The following is a 22,650-nucleotide window of genomic DNA, read 5'->3' as shown; positions in this document are numbered from 1 at the left end:
AGATGCCAGAAGGGCCCATGCTTAAAAATAAACTTGTGTTTGTCAGTAAAGAGCATTTTGTACAGAAGATTTTATATTCCTGTGCAGTGGTTGGAGGGGAAAAGGGAGTGCACTTTACAGGATTTGGAGGCAGCTACTTTGCCTTCCCCTCCATATCACAGTGCCTTAGCAAAACTGGAAATACTGATCAGGGAGATCTGGAAAAGCAGCAAAATAACAAAAAAGCTACCTGAGGAAGTAGCACCATGTGCCAGCCTTGTACCATGTTAGAACTATGGTTTTTCATGACTGGGATAAATAATGATGTCCCTACTGTCACCACAGGGCAGCAATGCATTGAAACCTCCTTTGTTCTCATGGAAGGGGTTTGTAAATGCCATTTTGGTACCTTTTCTCCAAAAATAAGTGCCAGGAGGGAAAGAACAGCACCTACTCCATTATTTCAACACGATTGAAGTAATGGGGTGCTTTGTCCAGGCTTCCAGAACCTCCTTTGTTCTCATGGAAGGGGTTTGTAAATGCCATTTTGGTACCTTTTCTCCAAAAATAGGTGCCAGGAAGGAAAGAACAGCACCGACTCGCTGGGTGGTGAATTGGCAAATTTATGGTGTTGATGCCATTTCTGTGCATTTTAAATCAAGGACAAGCTCTGGCTGTCTCTGCTCTGTTTTTTTTCCTGTTTCCTTGCCCCTCTGAAATGCTCCTTTCTTTGCAGAGCTGCTGGTACTGAACGGCACCGACCCCGTGGCAGAGGCGGCCATTCGGCAGCTGAGCCAGTCTGCCAAGCAGAAGCTGAAGTCCCCTCGGAAGAAAAGCACCATTATCATATCAGGGGTGTCCAAGGTAGAGCAGAAAATACACTCAGAGTTCATGCTTAGCTCTGGAAAGCCTTTTCTGCACTGACTGCAGTGCTAACAGGGCTTCTGTGTCCCTGCAGGATCAGATTTGTGTGCCAGGTTATTTCTGTGACTGTTTCAAGCTCAGCCAGATAGGGGTGTTGGGTGCTGATGGTTAGATTGGACAGCCTGACTAAAATGCACTGTGTCCTTGGATTGGGGTGGTGTTAGGGATTTGGGGAAATCAATTTAGGTGAGAAGAGGTACATATAAAATATGTATATAAAACAAGAATGTATTGTAAGAGGACAAAGCTAATTTCATATTGAAGGTAAGAGCTGAAACAGGCAAGCAGGGATGTTTTCACTCTAAATATCAAGTGTAGCCTGTGAATGTAAGGAAATACACACACACACACACAAACACACACACATATATATATATATATATATCTAAAGGAATAGCACCTTTAATTTTGAAACATTAATACAATACCACAGAGATTTTCAACAATCCAGTGCCAATCTGGAGCCACATGTTATATTTAAGCTGCATCGTTTTGGGCCTTTTTTTAAAGTACAATAATTTAGATACTCTGCCTCAAGTTTTATATTCTTTATATTCTGTGTTTCACTCATGTAGGGAAGATGCACTGAAAAAGTATGGAAGATTTTTATACTTTTTTTCAAAGCTGTTAAAACCCTCTGAAAAATCTCTGGTTCTCTGGTCTCTGTTCCAGAGGGAGGGCAAACAATGAGACAAGATGAAATGCTTTGATGTTAATTTTCTTAGAATGACCAAAAGAAATGCTGACACTTCATTACACCAGCACATATGGGGGTTATTTGTAGTGGGGCCAGGGATAAGTAGAATGCATTTCCTTAATTGATTTTTTCACTCATTTGGACTTTGCAACATGATTAAAGCTTTGCTAAATGCTCCTCTCCTTTAGTAGAGCTAAGGAAGCTTCAGGTGGCTTGCTGATGGTCCTGAGCAATGCAAGTGTAAAGAGTTAAAATAACTCCTGCAGGGAGGTTTGTTTTTCTCCAGCAGGATGACTCGTGTCAGTGTTGTCTCTTATTTCCACTGGGCAGACCTCTTTATCTCAGGACAGTGAAGCTTCACTGATGATGGACTATGCTGCAGCCATGGACAGCTCCTGCAGGGAAGCAGATCCACCCACTGTGGAGGAAAATGTTGCAAAACTCACCTCTGATAAAAAGCAGTCACTGGATGCTTCAGAAAGAGTCCCTGGCACCGAGCCACAGCAAAGCACCCACAAGACCTGGGGTTTGGAGAATGGCAGCCAGCAGTGGGACACCAGCACCCTCTTAGACCAGACCTCTGAAGAAATATCTGGGAGCTCATTAAGTGTTTCAGAAACTGGGAGCATGAAAAAATCTAAAGGTACATGATCCTCACTTCCACTTCAGTGACTGCTTTCTCTGTGTAATTGCCTGCAGTAGTTCATCCTTTCTTATTGATTTTTTTTGTCCTTCAGAGTCTTTGTGATTGTGGTGGTGGTTGAAGCTGTTCTGCTTTCAGCTCTCTGAGCCAGTCAGGCTCTCTTACCCTCCCCTCCACAAGGAAACAGCTCACCCTTAGAAGCTGGCAGCTCATTACACCCAACTCAGTTATTTGGGAGACAAATCACTAGTCATGTTATCAATTCCTCAAGGAAAACTGTGTCCTTGTAACCCAGGACTTGCCCTGTATTGCCAGCCCCATTAGCAGGGTGAAGATGGCAGGGATCCACTCTTGCTTTCCAATCTATTCCTCTTCCCCTTCACCTCTCTGAGCACAAGGCTGCCCTGCCCTCACTAAAGTGTGTGTTCAGGGAAGCACCACAGCTGAAGAGAAACTGCCTGCTGGACAGATTCCCCCTTTTCACTCATTTCATTAATGCATCACTTGCTAAAGAAAATGGAATAAAAGTTAATTTAAGAACTAAGTAAAGTTATCAGATCATTTTGCTTAGGTGTAGTTGCAAACCTGAATAGCTGCAGTTTGAAAATGTCTTAGGGTTCTTTTGTGTTTTCTTGGTAAATCCAGTAACCTCTGAGCACTGGTTTGTGGTAAACACAGGGGCTATTAGGAAGTCTTACAAAAGGGCCAGTGCAGTGGACTGGGCCCCAAACAGGCACACAGGTTGCACCTTAAAGTTGCAAAAAACACTGTGCTTTTCACTCATACCCATCCCTCTCTGCTTTATTATTTTCTATCCTTTCCTCGCCCAGAGATCCTGGGAAATGGCTCACTACAAAACCTCCCTGTTTTACTGGATTTTCACCCCCCTCACCCAAGGGCAGACACTGGAGCTCTTTGTCAGGACCCTCCCTTGGAGCTCTCTGGCCTTCCCACAGCTGGACTGCTCCACATGGGAGATCAGGAGGGAACAGCAACAATCCCTGTCACACACGTGCCCGGGCACTGGAAAGCCTTGGGTGTGTTTGGGGTGAGGGGAGTGGGTTAGCTGTCAAGGGATTTGGCTCATTTTGGAGCCTGGAAAAGTTTAGGAATCTGTGTGAGAAACTACAGACCTCTGGACTCTTCTTTAACATGTTATTCTAAAGCAAGAAAGTGGAAATTTGTGAGTTGTCTAGTTTTGTGTTTCCCTGTGCAAAGAGATGAAGCTTCTAGAGATCCTTTTCACACAACTCAGCATAAGACTGCTAAAAACTGCAAAATATCTCGGAGAGAGTTGTATCATCTTGAAAAAATACTTGAAAAAAACTGGCTCAAATCCCTTTCATTATACACAGATGTCTTTGTAGAAGTCTTGAATCTCTGCTTTGTCACAGATGAGTAGCTTTTATGGAGTAAGATGGGAAAACATTTCAATCCCCCTGCCTTCAGTGAGCTGTGAATAGTTCAAGGCTTCTGTTTGTCAAATGCTTTCCCTTAAAAAAAACAAACAACAAAAAACCCCACCACAAATAAAACCGCAAATGCCACAACAAAAAAACCCAAACACGGCAAAAAACCCAAACAAAACCCCATCTGCTTTGAAAAGCCTTTTGTGTGTGTTAATGTCTTAAAGCTAGCACTTTTTTTTACTCTTGCATATTTTTGTTTGTTTGTTTTTTTACCTTTCTGACTTCCTCTTTCTTACCCGTTCCCTTTTATAAACTTAAGATGACTGCTATGCCAGCCAGAATTAATTACCTACACAGTAAGTTATTTTTGTCTCTTTTTTTTTATCCCTAAGAAAACGTAGCTTTACAATGAGAACCTCATTGTAAAAACTGAAGCAAAAATTAGTTTGACACCCATTTTCTTCTTCCCCTATCCATTCCTTTTCTCCTTCCAAAATTACCTTCCTGTGCTCAGGTGTCTTAGCAGACCAGTCTGCTGTGACAAATCATCTTTTTGGTGGTTGTGCTGTGCAGGAGGGTCACACAGAGAGGGCACCAAGGAAACCTTGGAGGGATGCTCTACATCAGTCAAAATCTGCTCATGCCAAACCATGTGTGACCCCATAACTGGATATACATACAAACAAAACTTATTTCAAAACCTGCTGCTTATAGATGTTTAGATTCAACTTTTCTGGCTTAATTTACAGAGCTACCACAATCTCAGCAGGTATTTACAAAATCAGCAGCTTTTTAGAAAACCACCTGTATGAAAACTCTTTTGGAAGTTGGGAAGGAATGGAAAGCCATCTCTGTTGGTATCCTTGTAGATGTGGAAGGAAATCTTCCTCCATTAGCACAAATGAGATTCAGAAGTGATCCCACCCCCCACAAGCATTTTCAGACCACCCCACATCAGTGCAGTGAGTTCATGTAGTGCTCTCTGCTCATCTCCTGCTGCTGGGGGCAGGGCTGGCACATGGATCCCGTTGAAGTGGAGGAATAAGCATGCAAACAGCACATGAACCAGCACATGAGCCAGCATGGGCACTGCCAGGCTGCTGCCCTGCCTCCTCCCAGGGCTGCATGTCTGCACAGCAGCCACAGCCACTGCCAGGCAGCATGCTCCAAGCTGGCTGCACACTGCTGGGCACGTGGCAAGCTTCCAGGCAGCAGAGGCTGAGCTCCAGGGAGCTCTTGTGTCAGGGGTGCTGCTTGTGCTGAGCCTGTGCTGCTCCCAGGGAAGTGCTGCCCACGGATTTTCAGCTGCAGGGAGTTGTCCCAGGCCACCGGCACAATTTTTGGAGCATTCTTAGTCAGGTGCTGTTTCCTTGTGTAGAAAATCTGAATGACAGAATGGATGGGACTAAAAATCTGCTCAGGGATAAACCCTTGTGTTCCAGGGCTGCTGGGCAGAACAGCTGCCTGCTCAAACAGGAGCTGCACAGCAGTGAGGCCTCTGCATCCCCCAGCCTCTGCACATCAGCAGCTGTCACTGTCCTGGGGTGGAACACTGCTGCTTTTGTGCTGCTGATCACAGCTTGAAGTGGTACTGCCTTGCCAGAAAGATCAGTCAGAGGCTGATGGGAGAGCAGTCAAGATTCAAATCCACGAGTTCTGGTTGCTTTCAGCTGATTTCTGCTTCCCATCCCATTGTGCCCGTTGTGGGGAGAGTCTCAGCAGCTGCCAGAAAAAAACATGTTTGAATATCCTCCCAGGTGCTGAGTGCCTAGCCCTTAAAGTACACAGTAATAAACCCATGTACACGTTTATGACTGCTTTGGTGTGCACAAAGCAGCATCTGGCTGCCATGAAATACCTGTTCTGCAGCTGTCACTGTGTGCAAAGTGACACAGAGGCCTTGGCAGGTCCTCAGGGGACAAACATTTAATTCTAGCTGTGGCAGTGTCCCATGAAAGAGCTGCACTGTGTGTTGCTTTTTGTGTCCATTTGCAGTGGGAGGAAAAGCAGAATCAGGACCACGCCATGACAGGAATTAATAGCTGAAGCTGGAACGGATCAGGAAACCTGATAGTGGTGCAGGGAGGGGGTGTGGAAACTCTGCCAGGGAGGTGACTGTCCCCACTCCCAATTCTGACTGCCAGAAGCTCCTGTGCTGGCTTGTCACCTGGGTCCTCCTCTGTTCAAACGAGCTCTTGCCACCTGGGACAGCAGCCCTACCAATTCCATACAAAACTGATGCTATTTTAACACAGAGCTGATGTCCCAGCCAGGCTGAGTGTTGCTGGTAGCCTGGAGCAGTGTCCCTGCCAGCTGCACAGCAGGCACACATGGAGAGGGAGGGTGGAATTTGGCAGAATGGCTGCAAAAACAGCCCAAGCTTGCAAAGAGAGGAGTAGTGATAGCTGCTGTTGGCAGCATGAGTCCCTGGTGAGATAACAGCTGCAATTGCCTTGGCTGCATGCTGGGTTTGACAGGGGGTCAGAGGAAGGAACACGGCAAAATAAAGCAACTTAATTTACCACAGGAGGGATTTGGGCAGACTTCTGAACCTGTTGGAAACAGATGTAATATTATTTTTAATCTGCTTGAAGTGCATTGCTATTCCTAACAGGGTTTTAGACAGCAAATGCTTTGTGAGTGTTACTCTGGGGGGTGCTGCTGAATTTGTATGGAACACCTGCTGCCTGGCTTGTACACAACCACTGCACATGTGTTTACTGCCAGGTACTGCTGTCCTGCACCTCAAATTAAAATTTGCTTCACATGGTGCCTCACAGGCTGATCTTCACCTCCTTTGATCTCTGAAACAACAAAGAGTAACATTATTTCCTCTCTTTCCTTCATTTTATAAAATCCTTTCTACTTTACTGGTTGGAAAGATTGGTTGTGCCTCTGTGACACTTGAGAGCCCAGGGTACAACCCACCCCAGTGCTGTGCATGTGTGTATGAGCACTGGCGTGGCCTCCAGAGGAGCATTAGGAACTAAGTGGAAGGAAGGAGCCTTAATTTAGAGGATCAGCTTTTCTCACTCGTGCTGCACTTCAAGCTGAGTTTCAAGAGGACAGCAGCCTGTTCTGTCTAAAGTGTCCTGCCCCTTTTTCCCTGCACAGGTGGGATTTTGAAGAAAAGCGCCAAGCTGTTTTTCCGCCGGCAGCACCACCAGAAGGACCCGGGGATGAGCCAGTCCCACAATGACCTGGTGTTCCTGCAGCAGCCCCTGGCAGAGGAGGGCCGCAAGAAGGGGGGGACACTGTCCAGAATCCTCAGCAAGAAGCTCCTTTCCAGGAACAAGAGCAAGAGCAAACTGAACGGGGCCTCAGGAGAGCCGTACCTATGAACCCAAACCCTCTCCGATGGGATTCCTGCTCACCCCTTGAGCACTTGTTTACAGAGCAGTCCTAGAGAATACAAATATGGCTGATGGCTTGCATAAAAGGATGTTCACTGTTAACAGTGGTCTTTTTGGTTTATTTTTCCAAAATGCTTTTTCTCTCTGATGATGAAGTCGCTCCTCCAAATACGACCAGTGCTGAATGTGTCCAGCTTTTGGAGGAGTGTGTGGTTTCTTCTGGAAAAGGAGGGAGGATGAAGAATGGTGCAGGTGGAGACCAAGAAGTCACCTCATGTCCTGGGGTGCACTGGGAAGAGCATTTCCAGCAGGTAATGCCCCTGTGCCCAGCCCTGGGGGCACCTCTGGCTGCTGTGTCCAGCTCTGGCTCCTCAGCACAGCAGGGCCAGGAGCTCCTGGAGCTGAGCAAGGGCCTGGAGCAGCTCCGTGCCCAGGAAAGGCTGAGGGAGCTGGGGCTGCTCAGCCTGGAGAGGAGCCCCAGGGAGAGAGAGGGGCCTCAGCCCTGCCTGGCCCTGGGTCTGGCCCTGTGTCTGGCCCTGTGTCTGTCCCTGGCTGTCCCTGTGTCTGTCCCTGTGTCTGTCCCTGGGTCTATCCCTGGCTGTCCCTGTGTCTGTCCCTGTGTCTGTCCCTGGCTGTCCCTGTGTGCAGAGGTCAGAGCAGGCCCAGGCTCTGCTCCAGGCCCAGCAATGGCCCCAGAGCCACGGGCAGGGCCTGAGCCCAGCAATTCCCCTGCACAGGAGGCACAACTTCTGCCCTGGGCAGTGCCCAGCCCTGAGCAGAGCCCAGAGGGGCTCTGGGGGCTCCTCCTGGGGATATTCCAGAGCCATCTGGACCCAGCCCTGTGCCCTGTGCTCTGGGATGGCCCTGCTGGAGCAGGGAGGTGGCACCAGGGACCCACTGTGACTTCCAGCCTGACTGATCCTGTAGGAAGGACCCAAATGTGATCACCTGATTTACATCAACGGAGAGCTCTGAACTGAAACCTCACACCCAGTTTATGTGACTGAACCTCTACAGAGAGAGAAAACACCACTGTGTTCCCTCTCTACAGCCTGCAACAGTAGCAACTGATTTTTCTAGTCTGAAAGGGGAAAAAAAAGAGGCCCAGATGCAGTTAGTGCTGTAATTTGGAAGGGGATGAGTGTTCAGAAGCAGAAGGAAAGTGCTGACTCAGACACCCTACTGTAATAACTGTAGCCTGCTATAATCACTGCTCAGCCCGTGGAGGTGGAGAGATGCCTTTGACATTAGCCATAAGTCAATCAATTATGCAAATATCAATACTAGCATATTGTTTAATGTTCTGCTTCAAAAAAAGTTACGCTTTAAAACACAGAACTTGGGTGGTTTTGTTTAAATCTACTTGAAGCTACATGCAAACAAAATATTTGTAAAATCTTACACGTAGCTTTTCTTCCCTGTGTGAGAAACTGTACTGCTGATGCAAAAACTCATCTTAGGGGCTCTAATTCCTTCTCCCCAGTGCTTGTTAGACAAGTACATAAACCATCATATCAAGTGCAAAGCTAAGAGCAGTAAATGGTGAGTAGAGCATAGTTAACCCTTCAGTGCTTTTCATTGGAAAACTTGTCTTACTTGCCAAACACTTACTGAGATCTTCAAATATACAGTTGTGAAGGAAGCTTTTGAAAAAGTATTAATTCCCTTAGTTCAGTTTCTAGATCTACCAGTGTTGTCATGTGCTGAGTGGATGGCCAGGTGAGTTTTTTAACCTTTTTTCCTTGCTAAATATTGCAGCTGGCTCCTTTCATCTAAAATGAAAAACTGATGGGAGCAAAGGCATAGTTCTCATTTTGGCTGTGAAGAAGAGTAAAATGTCAGTATTTCACAGGTACCATCTTTCATGCTTTACCTGTATTTTTCCATCATCTGCATTCCTGCTGAGGACAAAGGACCAAGCCTGTTCTCTTCAGCCAAGAAAAACATCCAATCATTCCAACTAAATTACTGACCTGAATGGTTGATAGACCTTGTGCCTACTTTGCCAACAGTGATTTTTCCCCTGGCCCCTTTCCTCCTTTAAGCTGTCCAACACTTTGGCAGATATTTGGGCTTTCAACTTAAAGCATTCATCAAAAATAGAAAGTTACAGAAGAATAGAAACACATTTCAAATTTCTGACAGATTCAAGGTTCTCTTGGTGAATCAATATCAAAGTAGAGGAGGTTTGGTTTCTTTTTTACCAAGAAAATATTAGAAGTGAATGGTCAAAATCTTTTAACTGCTTAAAATACTGTTTATGTGTAACCTCCTAAGATCACTGTGGTAGTACAGTAGACCAGACTATCACATAGTTGTACGTTTAAGCATGCTGCTTGTTATGAAAACACTTGTAGGCATTTTAATGTTCTGTATTTTGAAAATTGGGTACAAATTGATCTTCTGGAGCTGTATTGTGCTTGGAAATCCCAGTTCAGTAATGCAGGTTTGTCCAGCCTGAATGTGCCTGAACAGTTTTGTTTATATCTAATTTAATACAAAGTAGAAATTTTGTTTCTTCATTTGTTCTACAGTGTTTCATGGTGTGAGCATTAAACCCCCTGATGTCATGTTCCCTCAACAGACACTTTTTCTCTTGATTTTACCAGGAATTCTTTGTGTTATGGGGCAGGGTGGGGTCAAGTCCCTGCCATTGTTAAATGCTCAGTCTTTGTTGCTGAAAGATAAAACCACAACAGTTCCCTAAATTCAAGAAATCCAAATGAAACTGAGCTCCATGGGTAGCACATCCATACCCTAAAAACAAAGAGCTGTGGAATTGGGAATGTAGAAGCAGCACATAGCATTACTTGAAGTTTTCTTAAATTACTGAGCTGGGATTTTAATTTACAGAAGCTTTAGCATGTACTGTAGGACAGAGTGAAATAACACTGAGTAACTTGCAGGATACAGCACTAGGATTTTCTTGTAATTTACCCCAGAGAATGCATACACATGAAACAAATTGGTTCATCTTAAGGTTTTGATGATCACTTGAATGCTTGTCTCAGTGGTGGGGATGAAGGACATTCTTTACTGCAAACTGTGTGAAGGTTTGGGCTCACATGTGTTGAGAGAAAATGAACTCTCCAGATAAGGAGAGCAAGGCATTTGGTGTAAAAAGGGAATCTGGTTTTTTATTTGCCTTCACTCCTCAGGAAAATAAACATTGTTTGGTTTGATGTTGGATCTCTCTATCTGGCGGGTGTGTTTCTCACCTCTTCTTACTCCTCTGCAAATAATTTATGTCCTGCTGTAAAAACAAACTAAGGCACTAAACACAAGGGGACAACTGAGTTGTGACAACCCCAAAGACCCACAATAATGAATCCCATCCCCTCCTTAGGTTGTCATTTAAGATCAGGAGATCTAAGGATGTACATTTCTTGTGTATTTGGGTCAGTGTGAGCTGGATCCTCACAACCTGCAGGATCCACACTGCAGTTTTGGGTTAGAATGACTGGATTTGTCAACTGGCACAAATAACACCATGATGTGTCCTGTGTCGTTTTTGTTTAACAAAACACCTTCTGTGTTTTGTAATTTGGTCCATTGTTCAAATGTCTAGTTATTAAAATGACAAAGAATTTTAATAACTACCCACTTGAACAGTAGATAAAATCTTTACATGATATTATTACATCAAACACTTCTTGTTTACTGTCTTGCAATTTCATGATGTCAGAACAGTAGATTGGAAACAACCTATGAAATATTCATTCCTTTTGTCCCTTTTCTTACACTTTTGTGTTTCTGGATGTTCTGTACAGCAATGAAAGCATGGGTATTTCTTTCATGAAACTAAGAGATGAAGGCTAGCAGTTCCTTTCTAAAGAATTTTTCTGCCCATACCTGCAACTTCTTAATTTGTGTTTGTAGTTTGTTTTTGCTTTATGGTGTTTAAATTTGCCTCGATGGAGACGAGCCCTATCCTCACCAACATTTGTCTTAGCTTTAGTGTGAATTTTGACTGAGCAAATAGTACAAGAATTGAATTACTCTTTGTAGATGAAAGCAATAAAACTACCTAATATCTCCAATGGGAATATAAGCTAAGAAACTTTGTTCAAATGATTGAGATCCCTTTCAAAGTCACTTTAAAGAGAAGGGGAAGGCTTTATCCCTAGGTCATTGGTATTTTATATCCCACTTGACCCAGGAAGAAATTAGAGTCATTTCACTCCTAACAATATATGAAACTTGGGAATCCGAGGCAGAAGGAATGCCAGGGTGGAAAAATTGCATTTTGAAAGCAAAATACCTTTGCCAAACTTCTTCAGCTTTATGGACAGGTCATACACTGTGCAGGCATAAATACTGGGCTTTATTCTTACGATTTCTGACAGGTTTTCTTTTTCCCTGCTCTTTCTGTTGGGGCTTTAGGCCATACAGACCTTGTGCTGTCTTGCTCTTGAGAGGACTGGATTTACAGTGCTGCTTTTTTGATGAAACTGGCTGGCAATTACACCAGTTTTGGGGATCAGTGGAATTTTACAGCATTTCCTGGTACTGCATCTCCTTGCTGGTTCTAGGTGTTTTGCAAGTGGAAACTTTTTGTTGTTTTGGAAATTCTGTTTCTTGCAGAGTTCTGCTGTTGTTGATGTGCAAAACGTCATAGGAAAAAGCAAAGTTGAAAGCATAAAATGCTGCCAGATGTGGATGGGGAAGCAAAATAAGAATCTTGCTCTTGTTTTAACGCCTATTTTAGGTCTGGGAGCTCTGGGTGTTGCACAGAGCAAGGTGAGAGCTGCCTGGATTTTTCAGTTGAGTTTATTGCAGGCTTTGATTTGGAGAGCTGAGGTTTGAGAGAAGTGCTTCTAGAATTAAGTGTGCCATAGCTCCAGGCTAAGACATTCCTGTTGTGAGTGGGAACAGCTGACCTCATGCTCTGACCTCAACAGGACCTAAGTGGATTTATTCATGTGTTTAAAGTCAGCATATGCTTCTGCACATTGCTAAGCCTCAGCCTTGGTGACAAACAACTCCAGATTAATTATATAACAAGGGTGATTACTTTAAGTTAAGGGTGAATAATACCACTTCACTCAGGATATCCAAACTGCTACTATGCAAGGTGCTGCTGGCATGGTGTGAAAATAGCTGGGAAGGATGATCTGAGGTCTTTCCAGTATTATAACTCTGTATTTCCCAATGATGTATTATGCTCTGTATTATTCCAGGTGGGGTAAAACTTTTTTTTTTTCCTAGCATCAACTGTCATAGTCACTTCTTCTGTGGTGTGTTTTTCTTTCTGTGCATACATAAACTCAAGTTGGTGCAATTATAAAATCTATGATGTACAGATTTATTATATCACTACAAAAACCTAAGAGGATTTTTTTAAGGAAGTAACTCCTGCTGTACATACAATAAAAGCCAATTGTCTCTGTGTGGTGTGCTGTCCTACATACCCAGGTGTAACAGATGGTTTTCTACCCTCCTTCACTAGTTTGACCTGTTGCTTAACACAGAGCATTTACCTGTTTGTTCAGGAGCAGAGTTCGTTCCTGATAACCCCAGCCTATCAGGCAGCCCCTTGGTGCTTGAGAAATCACCTGAAACACAGATTGGGGAGGGAATCTAATGGCAGAAGGGATTGTGGAGCTCATTGTGGTTACTCAGTAGTTTTCCCTCAGTTCTGTTGTAATATCCTAAATTAGGGGGCAAAGGGGGGGAGTTTTAGGGCCTGGATCCTATGGGGAAGACACCAGTACTAGAATGAGTAGAATGAGCACAGCCTGGGAATTGGGTTCCCTTGTGATGCTTTTACTGAAAAGGTTATGTTATAAATCACTGCTGCCACAAAGCCCTGCCAGGCTGAGGGGAAAAAACCCAACCCCAACATTAAAACTACCACAACAGAAAAACCAACAAAACAAATAAAAGACATTCATGTGGAAATAGCCACAGTAACGTTCCTTTTTCCCTTCCAAAGGTGAGGGCTGTACCCTCTTTTAGGAGGAAATGTTACATTCCCTTACTGGGAGTTAGTGCCCACATGTTTATTTCATATTATTGAAGTGCTTAGCTCAAATTTCCTGATAGTCTCCTATTAACAAACCTTCATCCTTTTCCTCCCTGCTCTAATCTGTGGTGAGTTTTTTTTTACCTTGTGTGATGCCATTCCTGTACATTAGCAAAAGTGACAAGACCTGTCAGAGGGACAGCAGGAATGGCTGTAGCTCCAAGTGTGGCACCATACTCTTCCCTCCAGTTCATTCTTAAACAATAATATAAAGGATATTCGATTTTTCACCTCTCTACTCAGGTGAGCCCTGGCATAAGATGCAATTTCACAGTCTGAGGTTAATGCTGAAAAAAAAAATTTGGAGCTGCAGGATCCAGACTCATATGCATTGTAAATGTTCAGTTAACTATAGTGAATTAATTTATACTTATTGTGACAAAGTGAATGCACTGGAAGTAGGATAAACCCCTCTGGTGTGCTGGATGCTGGAGAAAACCAGGCAGAAGTCCATGTGAGTGTGCACTGAAATATACAGGGAAAGTAAGTAAAAGCAGACTATACAAAAACTACCAGTCAGCTTCAGTCCTTTTCTTGAAAAAGAAAATAATTTGTACATGCAGTTAGATCCTTAAAAAAACTCCCCTTACTACTCCTGTAGTCATTCAAAACTTCTGGTGTGTCATTTTGAAAGAACAAATGGTTCCCCATCCTGAAATGAACACTGTTTTGCCAAGTACAATATTTTGAAAATTCAAATGCTGCGTTGTTTCAGTTTCCCACAAGACAGTTCAGGATGGCCATGCTGCCTTGGGTGCATTGGGATGGGCATTGCCAGCAGGTCAGGGCTGATGCTGCCCCTGTGCCCAGCCCTGGGGGCACCTCTGGCTGCTGTGTCCAGCTCTGGCTCCTCAGCACAGCAGGGCCAGGAGCTCCTGGAAAGGACCAGGAGAGGGTGACAAAAGAAGGGAGTGGAGCATCTCTGCTGTGAGGAAAGGCTGAGGGAGCGGGGGCTGTTCAGTCTAAAGAAGAGAGGGGACCTCTTTAATGTGTATAAATAGCTAAAGGGGGATGGCCAGGGGATGGATCCAGGCTCTGCCACAGGATGAGAGGAACGGGCAGAAACTGATGCATAGAAGCTCCACCTGCACATGAGGCAGAACTTCCCTGTGCCATGACCAAGCCCTGAACAGATTGTCCAGAGAGGCTGTGGAGTCTCCCTTGCTGGAATTACTCCAGAATATCTGGACACAACCCTGTGCTGTGTGCTGTGGGATGGCCCTGCTGGAGCAGGGAGATGTGACCTGGTGACCAACTGTGGTCCCTTCCAGCCTGACCCATTCTCAGAACACTCTCTACACTTCTCTTCTGAAACTGCTACTTGGGTTTGTGGGATGGGTAACTGTGATGGTGTTTGCAGGAGTCCCATGATGAGGGAAGAGATGAGAATGTTGACTCCATGTTTCAGAAGGCTGATTTATTATTTTATTATATATATTATATTAAAACTATACTAAAGAATAGAAGAAAGGATTTCATCAGATGGCTGGCTAAGAATAGAAAAAGAATGATAACAAAGGCTTGTGTCTGACTGAGACAGTCTGGACAGCTGGACTGTGATTGGCCATTAATTAGAAACAACCCCATGAGACCAATCCCAGATGCACCTGTTGCATTCCACAGCAGCAGATAACCATTGGTTACATTTTGTTCCTGAGGCCTCTCAGCTTCTCAGGAGAAAAAATCCTAAGGAAAGGATTTTTCAGAAAATATCACGGCTACAGGTAACAACTGAGAAAGGCTCTGGCCATTTCCAGCTGTTAAAGATGTATCCAGATGTGAGAAGAGCACATTCCCTGGAGAAAACAGAGCTGGTGCCAGCTTCCCACCACCTTTTGATCCCCAGTGGTGTTGTGACAGTGAAGGCTGAACAGTCACACCATGGTGACAGGGAGCACTGCATAAGGCTTTGGGGGGACTCTACTGCAGGTAACACTTCCCAGCAGAGCAAAAAATTGGGGCATCTTGCTTGAATACAAAAAGCCTGTGTGCTTCTTGCCCTGGCCACCACCTGGAGTGGTGGAATAACCTGAAGGTTTAAACCCCCCTAAATGATTTCTGCTGGCAGGTACAGCAGGGCTGGGCACCAACAGAATGGGAGATTTAGGAATCATAGAACCATTTTGGTTGGAAAAGACCCCCAAGGTGATCAATCCAACCCTTGACTGATCCCCACCTTGTCCCCAGCCCAGAGCACTGAGTGCCATGTCCAGGCACTCCTTGAACACCTCCAGAGATGGGGATTCCAAACCTCCCTGAGCAGCCCCTGCCAATGTTTACTTATGCTTTATGTGAAGAAATTCCTCCTAATGCCCAACCTGAACCTTCCCTGGTGCAACTTGAGACTATGTCCTGTCATCCTGGAGCGCTGAACCTCAGAGAGGCTTGGAAAGGAGGCACAGGCACTCGTGTGCATGGCCAGGGCTTGGGCCCACCGAGAACCTGGGATGGCTTTTGTCCAGAGAAAGGGAATGGAGCTGGGGAAGGGTCTGGAGCAGAAAAGGAGGCTCGGGGGTGATGTTACTGCTCCCTACAGCTCCCTGACAGGAGGGAACAGCCAGGGGGGAATCAGGCTCTGTTCCCGGGAAACAAGGGACAGGGAAATGGCCTAAGCTGCACCAGGGGACAGTCAGGTCGGGCATCAGGAAGAATTTCTTCACTGATGGTATAAAACATTGGAACAGACAGCTCAGGGATGTGGTGCTGTCCCCGTGCCTGGATGTGTTTAAGGAAACAGTGGATGTGGCACTCAGTGCTGTGATCCGATGGACAGTGTGAAAAACGCCAATCACTTGGTTTTAACATTTTAAAAGTTTAATAGTAATAAAATGGTTATAAAAATAGTAATAAAATTAGAGTAATAATAATTTGGACAATTTGAATTAGGACAAGATGAGACAATAAAGACAAAGAACTACAGACGTCCAGGTACCTTTTTCTGGGCAGCACGAGCCCGAAACACCCGTTAACAAAGGATTAACCCTTAAAAGCAATAGCCTGTTGCATATTCATATACCCCATACATGATGCATAAATTCTATTCAAACACAGGATTCTGTCTGGTCATCATCAACTTCTTCCTCTGAATCCTAACAGCGCCTTCGAGGCGGGAAGAAGTTCGTTTCTTCTGATAAGAGGGCAATAAATTCTTTTTCTCTGAAAGATTTAGGTGTCCTGTGGCTGCTATCTTGCTGCAAGTCCTTTCTTTAAAAAATGTATCCTACATAGCATAGTTTCTATTTTAACATTTTTTATAACCTAAAACTACATTTAACACAGTACTTAAGTAAATTAATACAGCATTACTTTCTAACACAACACATATAACATTCATTTGAATATTTGCGAAAAGCCAATCATAAAATACGCATCTTTCACAGACAGGGTGCTGTTGGGTCATAGCTTGCACTGGGTGGTCCTGGAAGTCTTTTCCAACCTAACCGATCCTGTGATTCTGTTTCTGCCAGCCCGCAACCCGGCACTGCCCGTGAGGAGACGGCAAACCCGGCGAGAGCCACCCGGCTGCTCCGCCACCTTCAGCGCGGCCCGGGGAGCCGCCGCCAAGGGCTGCGGGTGCTCAGGGGTGGGATCCGCCCGGGAGGGGACGCGGGTGGCGGCACCCCGAGCGCTGAGGCAGGGCCATGGCCGGGGACGCGGCCGGGGTCAGGGCCGGGGCCGGCCCCGCCGCACTACACTTCCCGCCCTGCTCCGCGCCCGCCCGCGCCGGCTTCCGCTGGCGCGTGGTTTCCGGAGCGGATCGGAACCCGGAGCGCGGATCCGATCCGGGTCTGGCCATTCCCGGGGCAGGTAACGCCGGCTCCCCGCGCTCCTCCCGCCGCACCCCGCGCCCTCCCCGCCACCCCCGCCCGGGACCCCCCGCGCCCGCCCCGCCGCGGTTCCTCCCGCCGCTCCCCGGGATGCGCGGCGGGGCCGGGGCGGGCGCGGCGGCCGCTCCGAGCGCTCCCGGGGCGGCGGCGGTGGCTGCGGCCCCGCCGCCTCCTCCTCCGCCGCCGCCGCCTCCTCCAGGCCGCCTGTTCTTTGTTACAGCGGCCGGGAGGGCGGTAGCGAAGGGGGCGAGGCGGGTCCGAGGCAAAACCCGGCGGAGCCGCTCCCGGATCCCGGGCCCCGACGGGCTCCGGGCGGCGGCGGCGGCGGCGCGGTCCCTGAGGGGAGGGCGCGGAGCGGGCGCGGGGCGATCCCCGCGGACTCGGCCGGGCTGGGCACGGAGCCGTGGCGGCCACGGGGATGCGGGGCCGGCAGCGGGGAGCGCCTCGGCTTGGCCGCAGGGGGTTGGGGATGGATGGAGGGGGGTGGGAGCTCCCAGGTGCGAGGGCGTGATCCAGAGGGAAGAGGCTGGGAGCGGGAGGAGGAGGAGGAGGGGAGGTGCGGGGATGCTGCCCTGCCCTGGGAGAGGGTGCAGTGGGAGCCCGAGAAGACAAAAGGAGCAGAGCCGCGGGCTGCGGGGCTCCGCACACGTGAAATCTCCTGCAGTACGCTCGTTTTCTGCTCAGGGCTATTAAACTTTGCGTAGTTTATTCGCAGCATCGCGGCAAGTGCTGGGAAGGGCAGGTGGCACAGACCCCGCCAGCTGCTGTGTTACTCCATGCCCCCTTGACTGGCCTAGAAATTGTCTCCCTCCTCAGCAATAATTGATAGAATGGCCCTAATTTTTTTAAGAAATACAAGGCCTCGCTGTAGTTTACCAGATGTTCTGCAATTCCTTTGAATAGTAGCATGAACAAGTTTTACTACATCATGAGGAAAATTGCATTTTTGAGCGCATCCTTCCACGTACGTATGTGCAGCACCCATCTGCTTGTGCTCTCAAGTTATTCACTCTCATAGAAGCCCATTCTCAGACTGAAGAGAGGAGAATTTTAATTCTACCTTGTTGATCATTGAGTTCAAACACAGATTTTCAGGCAGTCCGTTAATTTTTCTGACCTACTTTTTTTTTTTTTTAATCCATTAGCAAGATCAACTTTTCACTTGAGCCTGATTTCTTTCTTCAGCAGTTTATAAGGAGAAAGTGTGATTTTGCATCCATTCTTAAATTTTTACAGCTCAAGTGGTTCCCTGACAGTATCTTTGCACATATTGGGCTGCAAGCAGGTACCTGTGATGCTGCAGATCCTCAGTGTCTTAATTTGGGTTCCCTCAAGTTCCAGATATGCTCCAAGGCTTGTGTTGCAGCTGGAATTTTTGTGCATAGCTGTGTGGCTCTAGTCTCAGGCATACAATCACTCATCTAATTATAAAAGCCAAAAAATGTGTTTTTCTGCTCTTTTACTGCCATCAGAATTAGGCTTTGTAGCTGGTCTAGTTTCCTCTGTGTGGCTTTTCTCCTGATTATTGACTTCTAATGATTACTCTCTGTTTTATGTAAAAAATACCTGCAACTCCCAGAAGCTTTGCAAGACAAGAACAGAATTAGGAGCATGGGATGAGTGACTTCATGGAGTATTTTTCTGTTACGAATGTTTGAAAAGAAAAAAAAAAAAATTAGACCCCATGGCCCTTAGCAACAGCAGATGAGGGCAAAAACAATCCTGCAGCCTGTGTTCAGTGCCACCATGTGAGTGGCACATCGTGACTCTGTTTACAGCTGGTGGCATCGTGTTGTGTGCTTTGTTTCAAAAACCCCTGGGAAATCGAGCTGAGATCGGGGAGGAGGGGCTGTAAAGCACATGGGTGAGGAGGGTGTAAATCAGAATTGTAAAGCAGGCAGCAGTGTTGGTTTGGGAGCTGGGGTGAGGCTGGATCGGGAGTGTTGTGAGTGCACAACACCAAAGTCCTTGCTGCAGAGAGGGAGCTGCGCTAATGCAGATCCTGAGGCACCCGTGAGGGCCCTTCACGCTTCCTCCCCATCACCTTGAGCAACGGTGATGATTTCTCCACCCCTTTGTTGCTTTTCTCATCTGAAGGCTCCTGTAATGTCACTTGTCCCCTGTCTGTTTGCCAAGGATGCAACACAGCAATGTCCCAGAGGCTGAATGCCTTTGGTGGTGTGGCTGCACTGTGCTTGTGAACCATTGATCAAGGCCATTATTCCTTAATTCACCCATATTTAGGATTAAAGGTTTCTCAGGACACAAACTATCTAAAAACAGCTGGGCATACCCCTCTTGAAATAGTGCAAAGCATCAAAAAAAAAAAAAGTTGGTTAAAAAGCAAAGCAAACCATTTTTGATGTCAACTTACACTGCTTGTTTTTGCAGTGTTGTGCTTGGACTCCCCTAAACACCTGTTGCATTATTCAGGAAAAGAGCTTTTGGGGGAATTTCCCGAGTTGCTGTTCCTGCTCGGCATTGGGCTTTTGGATAAATGTTTGTTCTGTTATTTGAGCTTAGTCCCCAGAAGCTGCAGCCCAGAAAGGCCCAGCTTGTGCCATGCATGGGGAGTGTTTGCCCCTTAGAGCAGAGAGTGTTAGGGAGGGATCCTGCTGCTGGCAGGGCAGGGCAGTGCCTGAAGTGTCCTGATCCTGAGCAGTGCCTGTGCTCCCACATTTCTGGCCTGGCTTTTGGTGCTGGAGTAGCAAATGCTTTATCTATTTTCAAACAGGGCTCTGTGAGTTTGGTGTGTCATGTTTCCTCTCCCTCTCAGAGATTCAGGCTCTTTCTCCTTCCTGTCCTCCACTTGCTGTTTTGCAGCCTCACCTCTCTCAGACTTGGGTCATGATCTTTTTTTGTTGCTTTGCCCTTTTTTTGATGCTTTGGGAAAATCGCTTATTTGAGGAGGTGAGCATTTTTTTGGGTAGAAAAGGGAAAAACTCTCTTCTAGGTGCTCATGTTGTGGTCTTAGCCATACATAATCAGACTTTGTGCCAACCATAGCTTAATTGTTGAGGGGCAGTAGTGTTCATGCAAGTTTTTAATACAAACTGACACTAATGAAGTGAATATAGATTAACCTTATTTAACTGTGAAATCAAATTGGTTAGTTACCATTTCATAGAAGGTCAGTAACAGAGGCAGGGTTTTATTTCCCCAGGTTTTTTGGTGCTCAGTACCACCATATACTTTTGCCTTTGGAAGAGGTCTGTGAGTGTATCTGCAGTTTTGAGTATTACTGTGCTTATTAAATAAGTAATCTGCCTCTCAGAGATAATTTTTTTAAACTAAATAAAATGTTGCAATGTTCAATAAAATGTTGCACTGGGCCTTGTTCCTGCAGTGGTTGCTGCTGACCTGGATTATCCTCTGGCCCTGAGTGTTCTGAGGCTCCACAGGAGTTTTTTAGCAGCGGATGCAGGAGTGGCTGGAAGTTTGTCAGAGATGGGGAACAGCAGGAGACAGCATTTCCTCACAGAGAAATGCCTGAGAACCCACAGACATTGAGGCTTCCTTGGTAGTGATGTCTGCCACACATGTAGTGATACAGCAGTCTCTGGGGCTTTTTAAAAACTTGAATTTCTTTAATTTTCCATTGATACTCCTGCAGGGACATCAGTGTGTTTGTGTGGGCTCTGGGTCAGTCAGCATCATTACTTCATAAAGGAATGTTTATATGATACAGAAAGTAAAAGTCAATTCAGAACTAACTTTGTCTTTTGTATTTTGGCAGGTTTAAAATAATGGCTGAAGATGGCAGTGAGGAGATTATGTTTATTTGTAAGTATTAGGAAAAGGATCTAATTCTCACTGTGTGTGACTTGTCTACTCAGAATGCTTGAAATTAAAGACTAAACTAGTTTTAAGATTTTATTTAGAAAAATTGCTCTTTGTAAAGGAGGCTCAAACAGCTAATGGGTGAATAGAGAGGAGGCTGTGTAATTTAAGCACACACATTCTGGGGCTGTTGGCAAACCCACAGTGAAACCTCTGCATGTGAGTGAGCAGCACAGCTTTTTCATGGCTGAAGTGAGTGAGATTGAAGGTCTAACCCTCGTGTAAGCCCTTTGTTTATACAACCAGCTCCAGCAGCCAGGGGTGCCTGGGGATAACTCTGACCTCTGGCCTGCCTTGGGGATCTGCACCTCCACAGCAAGGGCAGCAGACTCATCATTCCTTCAGAACAAGCCCAGTTTGAGATGCACCAGCTGCCCTGGCAGGTTTCACTCGTGGCATTCACTGCCTGTGCTACTTGCTGGGCCCTCTGTGTAACCCTGAGTGCCAGGCTGGGCTCTGGGACTGGATTCTGGGCTCCTGGGGTGCTGCTGGCTGAGGAAAGGCTGCAGCAGGGCTGTGCCCAGGCTGGGCAGTGGCCCATGCTTGCTACAGCTGGGCTGGCAGGCTTGGGTGCCACATTAATCCTCTCCTTTGTCAGCAGCCTGGGCATGCAGGACCTGGTGCCACAGTGGAAAAGAGTTAAGGGATGTAGAGTCCTTGTGTGAGCACACAGGGCCCAGATATTGTGGATCCAGTCAGGGCAGAGCAGAATGGAGCACATCCTTGGGTTTAGGATCCACAGCATTTTACCTCTGATGGTTCCACAGCTGCATTTATGGCAACTGTCAGAAAGCTGAATTTTCTCCCTCCACCAGCTTCCTTCAAAACTAGTGTTGACTGTTTGCCTTTTTACTGAGATGCAGATACCAGTAGTGGTTACCTTATCTTCCCCTTCATCAAAGGATTCTGGTGGACAGCAAAAAGAATGGGGATGTGACTCCTAATTACATAAAAGGTGTCACACAACACGATTTTATCCCTTCCAGTGGGGGCTGTGGTCACTGGGCTTTTTCTTGTGTTTTCTGCAGTTAGTTTTTGCCATGGAATATGGGGACTGTTTATGTTCTGAAAAAGTGAGTTGCTGTATATGACACTGTGCACTCCCAATAATAAACATCCTTGAATATGTATTTCATAGACAAGACAATTTGGAAATTTTTATTTTTATTAAATGTGTGAATATAGTCTCCCTGGGGTATTTTTTTAATTTTCCCATGCTTGTTTTTGTGTTTCACCAGTGGCTGTAATCTCTTGAAAGTGTCACATATGGTGGGTGTAACAGCTTTGGCTGCTGTAGGGCATCCCTTGGATATTGAGCTGTGCCACACAATGTCTTTGTCATATTCCCCTGGCTTTGGTCATTCCTCTGCAGGGGAGTGAGAGGAATGTGTGCCTTATCCCTGTCTGTAGTTGTGGCCAGTGCTGTCTGCACCTTTCAGAGGCTTATCTTTGCAGAAGTGAGGAATGGCCTGATGCAGTCAGGAGATGAGGAAAAGGACAAAGTGCATTTTTCTTTGGACAGCAAAGCCTATTGAAGAAGCTGTTACTCAGGCTATTCCTTCCTGTCCCCTTGGTTATGACAACCCTTTATGGATGACAGTCCTTTTCTTTTCAGCAGTCAGGTTTACACATTCCTCTGTCATTCCTCTGGAGAGAAATCTGCTTTTGGCCTAGATTATTTCAGTAATATTTTCAGTAATATTTCAGCAGTATTATTCAGTAATATTATTTCAGTAATATTTTTCAGTAATGATTTCAGCAGCCTGGGCTACAGGCACACCTGGAATGGTGGAACAGTGAACAGCTGTAGGCTGAGCTTTGGTGCTGCTGCTCTGTGAGTAGTACTTGCCCATTTTTCTCTGGTACAGCAAGCCAGGCTGGGAAATTCCTTCTGCTGAAAAATCATGTGAAGAGCTGGTTCTTTCATTCCTTGGCTCACCAGAAGGCAGCACA

The 22,650-nt window shown here is 46.1% G+C and overlaps 2 protein-coding genes across 10 annotated transcripts in view; both read left to right on the top strand.

The window, feature by feature from the left end:
- Positions 1–12,394, top strand: part of C2CD2 (C2 calcium dependent domain containing 2) — a 40,385-nt gene extending 27,991 nt beyond the window's left edge. The window contains exons 12-15 of one of the 4 annotated variants that reach the window (XM_077171112.1): positions 716–843; positions 1,931–2,243; positions 3,972–4,008; positions 6,767–6,903. In XM_077171112.1, the coding sequence (XP_077027227.1) occupies positions 716–843; positions 1,931–2,243; positions 3,972–3,997 (467 nt within the window). In that variant the 3' untranslated portion in view covers positions 3,998–4,008; positions 6,767–6,903. Of the gene's footprint in view, positions 1–715; positions 844–1,886; positions 2,244–3,971; positions 4,009–6,766 lie in introns of those variants that run through there. The other 3 variants (XM_054651575.2, XM_077171121.1, XM_077171116.1) reach the window with 3 other exon arrangements.
- Positions 12,395–16,545: 4,151 nt separating this feature from the next.
- The window catches only part of PRDM15 (PR/SET domain 15), a 32,560-nt gene continuing 26,455 nt past the window's right edge, over positions 16,546–22,650 (top strand). For 4 of the 6 annotated variants that reach the window (XM_077171088.1, XM_077171079.1, XM_077171072.1 and 1 more), the window contains exon 1: positions 20,594–20,640. In XM_077171088.1, coding sequence (XP_077027203.1) covers positions 20,604–20,640 — 37 coding nt within the window. In that variant the 5' untranslated portion in view covers positions 20,594–20,603. Of the gene's footprint in view, positions 16,838–17,438; positions 17,822–20,593; positions 20,641–22,650 lie in introns of those variants that run through there. The other 2 variants (XM_054628127.2, XM_077171097.1) reach the window with 2 other exon arrangements.

This window comes from Agelaius phoeniceus, chromosome 2 (genome assembly GCF_051311805.1).
Source record: "Agelaius phoeniceus isolate bAgePho1 chromosome 2, bAgePho1.hap1, whole genome shotgun sequence".
Classification (NCBI taxonomy): Eukaryota; Metazoa; Chordata; class Aves; order Passeriformes; family Icteridae; genus Agelaius; species Agelaius phoeniceus.
Note: the sequence above shows the minus strand (reverse complement) of the source record. Positions and strands in the feature narration are given on the sequence as shown.